This window comes from Equus asinus, chromosome 24, assembly GCF_041296235.1.
Source record: "Equus asinus isolate D_3611 breed Donkey chromosome 24, EquAss-T2T_v2, whole genome shotgun sequence".
In the NCBI taxonomy this organism is placed as follows: domain Eukaryota; kingdom Metazoa; phylum Chordata; class Mammalia; order Perissodactyla; family Equidae; genus Equus; species Equus asinus.
In genome coordinates, this window is record NC_091813.1 from 46,672,961 (window position 1) to 46,688,101 (window position 15,141).

The following is a 15,141-nucleotide window of genomic DNA, read 5'->3' on the forward strand; positions in this document are numbered from 1 at the left end:
GGAAACATTATGCTAAGTTAAAGAAGACAGAAATAAAAGATCACATATTGCATAATTCCGTTTCTGTTAAATGTCCAAAATAGGTAAATTTATAGGGACATAAATGTAACTAGTGGTGCTAAAGGCTGATGGTGTCAAGCAGAAAGGGTAATGACTGCTACTGGATATGGCGTTTCTTTTTAGAGTGATAGAAATGTTCTAAAATTGACTGTGGTGATGGTTGCACAGGTCTAAAAAACATTGAATTGGACACTTTACATAGGTAAATTGTATGGTATGTGAAATATACCTGAATAAACCTGTTATGTAATTTTTTAACCTATCCATACTCATTATTTTCTTTGGAGGTCTCTAATGAGAGGACCTAACTTTCAATAAGCCACTAGAGTCCATGCATTCATTAAAAGGAATTATTTGTATCATAGAAATAAATTACAAATAAACTGAGAGAAATAACATTAGCCACTAAAACCACTTATACATCTTTATTTCCATTTACTGATACACCAAATATAGTATTTTAAACATTGAGTCACATTAAGATGTTTTCAAATTATAGAGATGTTCCACTTAAAGTGATCATTACCAAAAACAGATAAAGAAGTTAACGATTAAGAACTGACAATGTTAAGTTTTTTCAGACAATAAAAACTTAATGACAATAAAACTAAATACTACACTGTATTTAATATTGACTGTCAAAAGGTAGAGGCAGCATAGCCTTTTCCCACCCCTCAAACTACTCCCCCCTCAAATATCCTACAACTTTTGTTTATGAATTAAAGGGAAGTTTTCTTAGGACTATGTTTAGTTACCTAAGAGTACCAAATTGATATGGCCAGTTAGTTCTACTAAGTTTAACTGGTCTCATGGGGGCCTGAATAAGGAAGAGTTATAAATCATGAAAATCAGAAGTTCAAAATTCTGGCAGAAACATATTACTAAACCTATCAAAAACTGCAAACCAGTGGAGCAACATCTTTAAAATATTAAAAGAGAAAACGAAATTTTTTAAGTGGTTGCTCTAGAGTTTGCTGTATACATTTACATCTACTCTGTATCCACTGTCAAATAACACTATACTATGCTTCAAGAGTAGTGCAGGTACCTTATAACAGTATTCCCAATTCCGCCCTCCTCTCCCTTATAACATCAGTATCATTCATTTCATTTATCCATAAGCTATAATCACCAGTACATTGTTTCTATTATTATTTTGAACAGTTACCTATTATATTAATTAAGAACAAGAAAACAAAAGTTTTATTTCACCTGCACTTATTCCTTCTCTAATACTCTTCCTTTCTTTATGTGGGTCCCACTTTCTGACCTATCTATGTTTCCTTTTCTCTGAAGAACTTTTTAAAACATTTCTTGCAAGGCAAGTAACACTTCTAACTGGTGATAGATTCCTTCAATTTTTATTGGTCTGAGAAAGTTTTTATTTTTCCTTCACTTTTGAAGGATAATTTCAATGTTTACAGAATTCTAGGTTGGTGAGCTTTTCTTTCAACACTAAGTATTTCACTCCACTTTCTTCTTGCCTGCATGGTTTGTACAGAGAAGTCTGATGTAATTCCTAGCCTTCTTCCTTATATAGGTAAGGTGTTTTTTCCCCTCTGGCTTCATTCAAGATTTTCTTTGCCTTTGGTTTCCTGTAGTTTGATTATGATATGCCTAGGTGTAGTTTTGGTATTTATCCCATGTGGTGTCCTCCGAGCTTCTTGGATTGGTGGTTTGGTGTCTGTCATTAATTTTAGAAAATTCTCAGCCATTATTACTTCAAGCATTTCTTTTGCCCCCTCCTCCCTTCTCCTCTGAGGAGCCCATCAAAGGCATTCCTCATTTCAGTGCTTTTGATTTCTAGCATTTCCTTTTGATTCTTTTTTAGAATTTCAATCTCTCTGCTCACATTATCCATCTGTTCTTGCATGTTGTGTACTTTCTCCATTAGAGCCCTTAGCATATTAATCATAGTTATTTTAAATTCCCAGTTTGACAATTCCAAAATCTCTGCCATATCTGACTAGGAGTTATACCGTATTTATGTAGTTAAAGAGCTCAGAGGCTAAAATGTCCTCTAATTCCTTATTTTTGTCTCTCCTGTTGTGTTTGGGTTGTCCTAGAAACTCCTTTAGAGTGCAAGCCATGCAGCTGTTTCATGTGTAATCCTCTATTACTATACAGGAGCCCTGCTGACATGGTGGTAAGATGCAGGGCAGGGAGGAGAAGTGTTCTTAATCCTATGATTAGGTCTGAGTCTTTTACTGGGCCTGTTATCCCTGGTTGTGCCCTCTGCAAGTGAGCCTCAGCCTTTTTTCCCCCTTAGATGAGACGGTAAGATTAAACGGGGCTGGAGTTGGGTATTTCCCTCTCCCCAAGTTGGTTAGGCTCTGGTAGTTTCCTTTTTGGGCAGGGGGAGAACAGAATGCTCTGAGCATGTTTCAAAATGGTTACTATTCCTCTCCCCCTGCCAGAAGCATGAGAGGATTCCTATTCCAGTCTTTACTGTGTGAACCTGATAGAGCTCATGGAGGAAAAACTCACAAAACTGTGGGAACCTCCCTAAAACTGTGCCCTCAGAAGTTTTTAACTCCCAAGATAATCCACATTCAGCTTCTGGCAGTTCATCAGTTCAACCTTTTCTACCAGTTCCTGGCTCTGTCAGCTTCTGCTCCCAGTAAGCTATGATTCTGTGTGTTTGCCTGTCTCTTCAGTTTTCAGGGGACTAGTTTACTCTGTGATCTCAATTCTCTGATGGATCTAAGAAGAGTTGTTGATTTTTAGTTTGTTAACTTTGTTCTTGTTCTGAGGACAAGAATGACAACTTCTAATTTCTTTCATGTCTGAGTGTGAATCAGAACTCTTATGTCCTTTTGCTATGTTCCCATCATTCCTTGAACACTTTCTTATTTTCTGGAACAATAAGATGTTCCAGGCTCATCTTGTACTTTCTATGCCCCAGCCACAGAATCAGTCATCTCTCAAGGGAGTTTTGGTTACTTTTAGTGGAGAATGTTACTTAGAAATCAAGATCTGGATGCAAAATGTGCTCATGGTAGGTGGGTGTCATTACTTCTAGAACCTCTAAGCACACAGAGCTAGGAAAATTACGTATTTATACACATACTCATATCCCTATATTTATTTCTGTATCTACCTATTTATCTTTCCTACTCTATATATAATAAAAACTATGGATTCATTCTCATACCTCCAATTTCAACCCAATAACCTAGAGACATTCTAGTTGGCCCCATTTCCAAGTTTCTCTCATGTCCAACTGTGAGAAATATGGCTCCCATTTTCCTAAATATATTTACTCTCTTGCACAAATCTAAAAAACATAAAAAGTAGCTTCAGAATTACTAACCACTACCACTGAAAAAGGCATATCTACTAACTAGAATTCAATATTTGTTTACTCTTCTGAGGGAGGAAGAATGGTAAAATTCCCATATAGTGAAATACACAAATATTAACTGTACCTTAATTAATTTTGACAAATGTGTGTATCTTTACCAAGTTGCGGAACATTTCCCATTTTCATCACCCCCAAAATTCCCGTATGCTGCTTTTCAGTCAATCCCCACCTCCTCTGAGGGAATTATTGTTCTGATTTTTCACAAGTTTTGTCTAGCACTTCATAAAATTGGAATCACACTGTACATACTCTTTTATGCCTGAAGTCTTTTTGCTCAGCATAGTGATTTTGATGTTCGTCCACGACATCACATGTAGCAGTAGTTCATTCCTTCTTATTGCTCCATAGTAACTCCTTGTGTGGATATATCACAGTTTGCTTACCCATTTTATATATGAGACAAGAGATTCAGAGTGCCTAAACTCACACAGTTACCTGGATGAGAAGAATTCCAAAGATCTCAGAGCCAGAAGAACTCTAAGCTCCTGATTCTTAGTCTGGTGTTCTTTTAATTCTACCAAAGCACCACTTTGAACAAGCTAAACAAGAACACCACCACCAAAAACTCCAGGGACATCTTTTTTAATCAAGTAAAATTAGTGATTTATAAGGAAGTACCTATTTATAATCACATCACAGATGTATTGATATTTTTAAAAATCACCACTATGATACTTTCTAACAAATTCTTAATAGGAAAGGAAAAACATACAAATTAAAAGCTCACTGAATCAAATACAAACATTTTAAAATCTTTAAGAATATCTGTATAGTTAACAACATTGACATTTCTTCCATAATCCATATTCCTTCATAATCCTTACTTCTGCCAATGGTGATTCCAAATATATCTGGCATTTCTCAAATAACATCTCCTAAACAGTTACTTTATATTCTGCCTTAAATAAAACAATTTATATGTTCACCAATTTCTGCTGTTTAATCTTATAAACTGCCAAGAGGAGTACTCTCCTAATTCTAGCATTCCTAGACAACTTTTAGCCTTGTAAGTCTCTTCTCAAGTCTGTCAAATCATCCATTTCTAATCCTCTATTTAGAAAATCTATTAATCTAGCTCTCCTTAAAACACCATATAAAAGATAGTTCTTCTTCAACCCACAATCTTTAAGCTCTCAGACCATAACTAACTTAGTTATTCTGATCTAAGGATGAGAATTTTTCTGTAATATCAAATGCTACCACTTTCCCCTCATGATGAAAGTCTGTGGTGGCACCATTCAAGGTGACTGTAAGTCATTACCATAGACTGAAGAGCCAAAAGTAGGGGGATACCGACAGTGAGATTACCATTTGGTTAGACTGTCCCACCACTTCCCCCTGGGCACCAAACATACATACTCTGCTTCTTGGTCCAATGTACATGAATTTCCTGAAGTTGAAGTAACTGAGAGAATTTGACGTCTCTTCCTCAAAGGCCATGAACAAATCTATGGATCTATTATTATCTGATGTAAGCCTCACTGTAAAGTTCTCCTCTAATAGGTTTCCAGAGCTCTCAAGTATTCCAAAACAACATCCATCTCACAAGAACATGATGAAATATAAAGTGCACCTTAAAGCGCTGAGCACCTGAAGATACGATAAAATTTGAAATGCTCACACAAGTCAGGGATGTTGTGATCCTAATTCTGCTAACATGAGAACAGATTAGCTTTAGACTTAATCTATCACATATATCATGACCCAAGAACTTAGTCTATAACACAAATGAGGTAGATGAGACCAATTAACATCTTATTTCACTTACAAGTCACAATCATTTGCTCATAATTTATGAGAAATAAAATGCCAATTATTATTCTGAGTGAAGAAAACAAACAACTTAAGATGTAATGAGAGCACTGAAGAGAATTCTGTTTAAAGCAGCTCCAGCTCCTCAGTGGTCAACATGATTATAAATAAGGTGACCATATAATCTGTCATCACATTGGGATTTTTGAGAATAAAGGGGGGTGTTTTATTAATAATTATGCAAAGGTAAATTGGGGACATCCCAGACTAACTGGGATGAATAGTTATCTTAGTATTAAGAACTCCTCAAATCACAGAGACTCTTTACTTTTTCTTTCTTAGATTCTCTTCAGTAGGAATCTCCTACTGTGAAGCAGTAGGAAATCTAGCACTTGATATTAAGATTAGTGGCTATGGTATTTTAAAGAGACAGGCACATATTAAAAATGAATAACAGATCTATTCTTTTTACAGTAGCAGAGACATGAAGGGTGAATAACTTCATGCAAATCTGGATAAGACTTCTTTACCTTAACTGATGGCAACCATGAACACAGAAAAACTACACACTAATTACTAACCTTACTCACAAGCACATTTAGATTCAGATGGTACTTCCTGAGCTTCTGTGTTTAATTTTTATATTTGAAAACAATTTTCAACTATACCTACCATCTCAAAGCATATTACTTTTTGTTTTAACATACTGCAAGGGGGGAAATCTGTTTTTATTGCTAAAACTACAGAAAACACTTGATGGTTTGCAAAAGATTGTTACATGGGTGGTAGCAACACTTGGCCTCTAGCCTCTTGCCAAATACCACACCACACGTGTTCTGCATCACCAGTAAACCCAGATGCCCTTATGTGAAGTATTTCATATCCAACCAGAATTAATTAAGAGACAAACAATCCTATGGTCTTAGTGGATGAAACCAAGAACTTCTAATCTAATGTTAGGACTTTGGGAAAGTAATTTAACCTCTTTCTAAATATTCATTTTGGTCAAAGTCTAAGACATGACTGAAGAAGGTCTTGACACTGAAAAAGAAGTCAAACTCTTTATATTAAAAAATATATATAAATACTTTATGCCAGGGGTGGGCAAACTTTTTCTGTAAGAGGACAAATAGTACGTTTTAGGCTTTGTGGGCCATACAGTCTCTGTTGCAACTATTTACATCCTGTTGGACCAAAAAAGCAGCCATAGCTAATATGCAAATGAATGGGAGAGGCTGTGATCCAATAAAACTTTACTTACAAAAAACAGGCGGTGGGACTGGATTTGACTCTGAGGGCTGTAGTTTGCTAACCCCTACAAGCTCTTTTCACTAGTATCACTAGTGCCTTGGACAGTGTCTGGTACATAATACATGCTCTGTAAATGTTTATAGATGATATTATTTAATAATAAAAAAACACAAGCAAAATGTCTGAGCTGTTTTGGTACAAACATTGTGTTTATGGAGTACTTTTTGAGACTTTAACTTCCTAGGTAGAACATAAGGTTGGTATTTCTCACACAAAAATACTTCTTTTTAAATTTTTTAAATAAAAATTTTTACTTTAATTATATTAATCACAGTCATGTCGGTATTAACTCTGCTTAACCAAGATTAATATTAATTTTCTGGCTCCTTGGGGCCATTCACATTAATAAGTAATCTGACCATATAGTATAAGGACTAGAGCTGAAAGGTCATGTTGAGTTAAGGCGAGAGTTAATACCCTGACAAGGGAAAGTCAAAGGTTAGTGGAAAAAAACTCTGCAGAGGAAACTGATGTGCAGAGAAGAGAATGGAATAAAAGACCTGTTTGCACCATGCAAGGAAGATCTGAAAGATTTCTCTGTATTATAATAATAAATTTCCTTTTCATTAGAGCTTCTCTGAAAGGCTTCTGTTCTTTGCAACTAAATGATTCCTGACTAGAAAATGGATTATGAAACATTTTAGAGAGGTGTTAATAAACTTGAGCTGAATCTTTAAAAAATGAATAGACTGGGCTTCCAGTCTACATGTAATAGGGAACAGATTTACGCTGCCGCCTGAAATAATTAAAAAAACAGAAAAAGAAATGAAACAATGGTTTTCAGACATTGGACAATGGCTGGTATAGGAGAGTAATGCCCAAGAGAAGGGAAACAAAGTGAGCCCCCTCCAAGAGCTCCTTGCTTAGAGAGCGCTTCCAGGAAGCAGACGGAGAAGGAACCTAGGTGGAACCCAGCAATTTCCCTGAGTTGAGAAAATAAAGTTGGGAGGCCAAGCTTGCTAGAATTTGCCTGGCAGAGTACCAGAGAGGAGAGATCTACAGAGAGAGAGTACACAGATCTGCAGAGGGTCCCCCTAAAGTCTTCACAGAGTAATATCAGCACATGCTTGTGAGGACTCTACTCAAAGGAGGAAAAAAAATCAACTAAAAGGAGCAGAAGGAACAATCCCAGGGGCTCAGACAGTGGCAGGAATAATTTGTGTTTCATTCAGAAAGGGAAAAATCTCATACTTCACAGGACTTCAGGCAGAACAATCATAAGGTGATTGCCTTAGGAGTGGAGCAAAATCAGCCCGGTAAAGTATCTGCAAAATATATATATTTGATAAAGGATCTAAGTCCAGAATACATAAAGAACCTTATCAATTCAATAAGAAGGAAAACAACTATTTTTTTAATGGGCAAAAGATTTGGATACTTCATCAAAGAAGATAGATTACTATATGAAAATAAGCACAATGAAAAGGTATTCAGTATCCTTAGTTCTTAGAAATGAAAATTAAAACAATGAGATATCATTACATTCTCACTAGAAAGGATACAATTTTAAAAAGACTAAACCAGAACCAAATGTTGATGAGAGTATGGAGAAATTTGATCTTCTAGACACTGCTGGAGGTAATGCAAAATGGTATAGCTACTTTGGAAGAGAGTTTGGCAGTTTCTTATGAAGTAAACTTACCACGTGACTCAGCAATCCCACTCCTAAGTATTTATAAAAGAAACAAAAATATGTACTCACACAAAGACTTGTACATGAATGCTCACAGCAGCTTTATTCATAATAGCCAAACTGAAAACAATCCAAATGTCCAGCTCCTATTGAATGGTACATCCATATAATGGAATATGACTCAGCAATATAAAGGAACATAGTACTGATACATGCAACAATGTGGATGAAGACACAAATGGCTACATACTGTATGATTCCATTTATATGAAATTCTAGAAAAGGCAAAACTATAGTAATTACAGTGACAAGGTAGATCAGTGGCTGCTGGGGGTGGGGAAGAAGGTTTGACTGAAAGGGGCACAGGGAACTTTTTAGGGTGATAGAAATGTTCTATATATCATGATTGTGGTGATGGATGGTGGTTACATGACTGCATACATTTGTCAAACTCATCTAACTGCATACTTAAAATTGGTCAATTTTGTTGTATGTAAATTATACCTCAATAAACTGATTAAAGAAAAAGAACAGAGGAATGAACATATCTTCACTTTGTCTTACCTGTCCCTCACAAGGATTTATAAACGCTTGACAGAAAATGGCAGTAGGTAGGAAAGTAGAGATGTAGAGATCATCAGCAAGAAAGGACAGGGAGTTGATAGGAATGATGAAGTCATAAGGAGAAATAATATGCCACTGTTACTAGATTTTAACCATTCCAACAATGAGAATAATCTGCTCCTAAAAGAGACCCTGACCAGTCCAAAATATCATGTTTTATCAAAAAGGTGTTTCTTATATAACGTTCTAAGGGCTACTTAAATCAGAAGCATCCCAGACCTTCGCCATCAGACACCCTAAGTGAAAAATCCCCAAATCTACCTTTTAAAGATTTTATTTTTTCCTTTTTCTCCCCAAAGCCCCCTGGTACATAGTTGCATATTCTTCATTGTGGGTCCTTCTAGTTGTGGCATGTGGGACGCTGCCTCAGCGTGGTTTGATGAGCAGTGCCATGTCTGTGCCCAGGATTCGAACCAACGAAACACTGGGCCGCCTGCAGCGGAGCGCGCGAACTTAACCACTCGGCCACGGGGCCAGCCCCCCCAAATCTACCTTTTAAATTGCTCCCAAAGAAATCATTTTGCAAACTGAGTCTGAGAGAACCACTATACTGGAAGGAATATACACACGTGTGTGCACATGTACATACATCAACTGGGTTTGCAATGGCTCCAGGTCAATCGAATTCAACAGTACATACGCTCTCCCTACAGGAACACAAAATCATCTGTTTCATGGAGACATAAGGGGCTCAAACAAGATCATCTACAAAAACCGCTGAGGATAATTCCAAAGTACTCAATGTTGTTTTGCTTGCCAATCATCTTGGACTTGAGTAGGAAGACAATTCTAAGCAGACCAAAAAAACACCCTTCGATCTTACTAAGTGTGAAGTTACATGATGCCATATTGCTTCTGTTTCACCATAACATACTAGGTCGTAGCAGGTGATAGCCACTTCAATTTTAATTACTATTTGTAGTATCACAATATTTTCTTTAAATAAGTGATTTTTTGAAAGGTATATGCTATGTTTGCCCCTTTATTTTATAAATTCTGTTGGTTTCTTATAGAATTTCCTATGGGCTTTTTCTCTGTACGTTCAACTTAATTTCAAACATCTTTAAAATCAAGTACTACTATGTCAAAAGAAAACAACAACTTAAAAATGAAACAAAGCAATGTCAGGAACTGTAGAGAACAAAGCTGAGTGAAGAGGCCAAGGTCTTTACCTTCATGAAGTTTTATTTTTGTTGTGCTAAAATATATAAAACATAAAATTTAACATTTTAACCTTTTTTGAGTGTATAATTCAGAGGCAATAAGTACATTCACATTGTTGTGCAACCGTTACCACCATCCATCTATAGAACTTTTCCATCATCCCAAACTGAAACTGTGTACCCATTAAACAATAAATCCCTATTTCCCCCTTGTCCCAGCACCCGGTAACCACTAATCTACTTTCTCTACGAATTTGACTAGTCTAGGTGCCTCACATAAGTGGCATCATACAATATTTGTCCTTCTATCATGAGTTTTTTCTACTAATTTTTATTATATGTCTACATACCAAGCACTGGACACAAAGACTGGCAGCATACTGATTTGCCCTCATGAAACTTATACTCTAATAGAGAAGACAAGACAAAAAACAAAAAACAAAATCCTGCAAGTCAATGTGATAACTGCTCTAACAGAAGTACAAGTACAATGGTGGCACAAGACATGAACTCTGAGGAAACTCAGGAGAGCTTAACAATGAAAGCAATGTCTCAGGAGAGTTTTGAAATATGAAGAATTATCCAAATGGACATGGTCATTCCATCCAGAGGAATGGCATTCATTCATTCATCAAACATTTAATGAGTGACAACACAATGCCAAGCACTCTACACCTAGAAAAGTCAAAGTTCCTGCTTTCCTTAAGGTAAAAGCAAATGCAGAGCCATGAGATATGCATCTGAGCAAGAGCAAGCAGTTCAGACTGAAGGACAAAGTGCTTGAGAAGGAAGATGAGGCTGGCAATGCATCCAGGTATCAATGTAGAAAAACTGACTCCATACCATAGGCCAGTTTGAGAACTTTAGAATATATGAGTCACTGGTGGCACATGCTGGAAGCACATATTCCTAGAACAATCCCAAAGGTTTTTATTTCATATTTCTGGGGTGGACCCCAGGAATCTATACCCCAAGGTGATTGTAAAGCAGGTATATCCATGGACTGGTTTTTTGGAAATACCTCTGTAGAATGCGGCAAAGTAATGATGGCTTCAAAGGAGAATAATATGAACAGATTGTATGTTTAGTTTATTAATTTTTCCCCTAATTATAAAGTAATACATGTTTTTATTTAAAAGATAAAAAAGCACAAAAAAGGAAAAACACTACTCAAATCTACGACCTAGAGCTAAACACTTCACATTCTGGCATAGATTTTTTTCTCTGTGTACATTATATATATTTTTAATCAGAAACATCATGCCGTACAAACTATTTTGAAGCCTGTTTTCTTCACTTAGTCATGCAAGTGAACATTTCCCCCATCTATTCCTTCTTAGTAAGATTTTTTATGACTGCATAGCAGATCACATGTACCATATAGATGTAACTACCCCTAGGTTATTAGCCATTTTTCATGTACTTTCCTGTACCATTATCAATATGTCAACATTTGGATGAAATACGAGTTTTAGAAAGATTGCTCTAGTGACAAGGGCTGAATTTGAAAAGAGGTGAAACTAGAGGCAAGTTGAGGGGCCATCCTGACAGTTCAAGCAAAAATAATGAGACCTCAATTAAAGTAGTAACAAGAGAAATGGACAGAGAATGGATTTGAGAGGCCACAATCTAAATGTAAGGGTTTCTTATCTGTTTAAGATTATATACAAAGAAATATATTTACCAAAGCCCCACAATGTATCCAAGATTAATTATTGACAAAAACATATTAGGATAAAGGAATACTATGTATTTTTACTTTTCCCGGGGGGGGGGGGGGGGGATTTACACTCATATGCGTAAGATCAGGGTTCCAATTGTGTTTAAGTAACTTAGAGTCTTTCTTTTCATCAGAGGAAAAACAATTCCCTCTTGCAGTTCTACAACTGCGAAAGCAGAGCCATAAAGAGTCACAGTTGTCGACAGAAGCTTGATCCTCTGTTCTAGAGCATACACTGGGGCTGGAGCGGGAATTTAACACTCTAAACAAGAAACTGCCCATGATCAGGTTTACTTCAATTTTAAAAAGTATCTGTATATACTGAGGCTTTCTGCCAAAAAAGCAAATGCTTTATGCATTTGGCTCCCTGTCCTTTTATGTGGCTATTCTCCAATATCAACTTGGAGATATTCCCATTTCAAAATCTGCTAGCTACTGAAACAGGGTCAAACAAAATACTTTTCCTCTCTGTGAAAAAGTGTAATGTATCATGCCAAGGAATCTTACTAGGTAAAGCTGAGATCACATAAAAATGCTCACGATGAACCAGTTCCCCTCAAACTACTTTTTTTCCGATACTGATAGCCATTCCACAATATTAAGCTTAGACTTCAAATGTAAGGATGTTTATGATTAAACTTTTAGACACTTGAATCAGATTCTTTTTTTTAGTAAATCTGACACACCTCAATGGATGTAAATGAAAAAAAATTAGAAGTATAATCTTGCTTTCCTTTTTAGATAACATTCCTTTTTATTCATCTCTCGTGTAATTTAAAAAAGTAACTAGATAAGTCTCATTTATCACTTTTGATAATTCAAAGCATCTGAATCTACTCAAAAACTTTTTCCACACTTGAAACTTCCAAATTTTAAATTTGCTTTATTTGTACTAAGTGGTTTACTAATTTTTAGTGGTCTTAAATCTTCTATGCATAAAAACGTCTCTCATTTAAAAGGCATACCACTTACACTTCCAAACCATTTTCTCAATTAACAGGCTACAAAAACAAAACAAAACACTAATGCTGATTTCTTACTTGTATTGTACCTCATGTCTATTTAATTCTACATACTTCTAGGAGAATAAAATAAACATATCTGGGTCTAGCTACTTGATACCGTAATATTAATTTTTTTATTCCAAATTAAATATGTAATACTATAATAAGTGAAGCATAATTCGGAATGAAAATCTAATGAATTTCAAGTAATTAACATACATAGGAAAATAAGAAAATGTTTTTGACATATAAAACTAAAAACACACCTTAGTTCATAAGTCATTAGAATTATTACATTATACTCTATCTTCACAACAACAGCCACAATCCTGGGCCATTTCTCATGGTCCCCGAATCTAATCAGATTTTTTTAGTTGGACAAAAATTATTATAAACTTACATTGTACTAATAATCTGAAAGATCTCCGGACGTGCCAAAAAAGTATATATGCTTCCATACCACAGCTTCACCTTCTGAAATATCAATACTTCAGGAATAGCAACAACAACCCTTATCATTAAGGACATCTCCCTAAAAGATAAATCTCATCATATAGAATAAAAGAGTGGGGGGAAAAAAAGAAAACACCCAGAACAAATCATACAAGAGCTATGAGACAATATTTATGGTCTAGCATATATATAACTGAAATCACAAAAACAGAACACAGAACAGGTCAAAAGAAATATATGAAGAGACAATGGCTGAGAATTTTCCTAATTAAAGCACCAAATCACAAAATGAAGGAATTGAAAGAACAGCATACAAAAGAAAACAGACACATCATATTGAAAAGGTAAAGACACATCATATCCAAAGGCACATCCAAAGACAGAAAAAAATCTTAAAGACTGTGAAAAAAAGAAAAAGACACTTTACATACAGAGAATCAAAGATAAGAATTATAGCAAAACTATGCAAGACAGACCACGACAGTGACATCTTTTAAGTGCTGAAAGAAAAAAAAGGCAATCCACAATTCTATATTCAGTAAAAATACGTTATAAAAATCAAGGAAAAATAAAGTCTCTTTCAGAAAAACAAAAACTGAGATAATTCATTACCACCAGACTTGCTCTACAATAAATGTTAAAGGAAGTTCTTCAGGCAAATGATATATGACATCAGACAGAAACTTGGATCCACACAAAGAAATCACCCAACACTAGAAATGACATAAATGAAAGTAAACATGAAACTTCATTTATTTCTTATTTGTAATTGCTCTAAAATATAACTGCCTCAAGCAAAAAATAGTAGCAATATATTTTGTGTTGATAGCATATATAAAAGTAAAATGTATGACAACAAAAGCACAAAGGATGAGCAGGAAGGACTGGGAGTATAAAATTGAAAGGCGTTATAGTACATATGAAGATAAGTACTATTATATGACGGAAGACTGTGATTAGTTACAAATGTATACTATAAACCTTAGGGCTGTCACTAAAATAATTTCAAGAAGAGGTATAATAAATGAGCAAATAGTGGAGAGAAATGAAATGTTAAAACATCCAAGTAATCCAAAAGAGGAAAAAAGCAGCAAAGAACTGACAGAATAATAGAAAACAGCTACCATAGTGGTAGATTTTAGTCCAACCATATTACTACTTACATTAAATGTACACAATCTAAACACACCAATTAAAAGACAGATTGTCAGACTAGATAAACAAACAAGCCTAACCATATGCTATCTACAAGAAATCCATTTTAAATATGAAAACATAAATGGGGTGAAAGTAAAAGGATGAAAAAGAGATATGTTGGAAGACAATTCTCCATGGGTCTCTGTTGGGGTGGCTATCTTTGAACCTACTTAGCAGTACTTGGCCTACAACCATCTCCCCAATTTCTCCTTATTAATAAGCTATAAAGTGGAGATTCAGGAATCTCATGTCTATTGCCAGCATCTAAGGGATTTTGTGCAAGTTAACCTGTTAGCGTTCAAAAAGGTAAAATCTAAGACCCTTCACAATTCTTGACATGATATACCATGTAAACACTAACCAAAAGAAAGCTGAAGGGGCTACATTAGTAACACACACAGACAACTTCGGAACAGGGATAAAGAGGCCATTTCATCAGGAAGACAAAATAATCCTAAATATGTACGGGCCTAACAAAACTTCAAACTACATGAAAACAAAAGCTGACAGAACTGAAAGAGAAATAGACAAATCCACAACTTCAGTACTCCTATTTGATAGAACAAGCAGATGATAAACATGTGGAAACATCAAGCTTACTAGTAAAAGAAAATACACAAACTCACAATGATATCATTTACACCTATAAGACTTAATTTAAAACTTAACAAGTCTGACAATTCTAAATGTTGGTGAAGATGTGGAGCATCAGAAACTTTCCTACACTGGTGGTGGGAGTCTTGATAGAAGCACTTTGGAAAATAATTTGGCATTACCTAATAAAGCAGAGATGTGCACACCCTAACCAGCAATTCCAGCCCTGGTAGAACTGGGATAAACTCTTACACACTGCACTGGAA

At 35.5% G+C, this 15,141-nt stretch overlaps 1 protein-coding gene across 8 annotated transcripts in view; it reads right to left on the minus strand.

Moving 5' to 3' along the window:
* Positions 1 to 15,141, minus strand: part of REV3L (REV3 like, DNA directed polymerase zeta catalytic subunit) — a 172,507-nt gene that overhangs the window by 137,702 nt on the left and 19,664 nt on the right. The window contains exon 1 of one of the 8 annotated variants that reach the window (XM_070496642.1): positions 13,032 to 13,164. The exons of the other annotated variants lie outside the window; for them this stretch is intronic. Within the exon in view, the coding sequence (XP_070352743.1) occupies positions 13,032 to 13,089 (58 nt within the window). The 5' untranslated portion in view covers positions 13,090 to 13,164. Of the gene's footprint in view, positions 1 to 13,031; positions 13,165 to 15,141 lie in introns of those variants that run through there. 8 annotated transcript variants of the gene reach the window in all.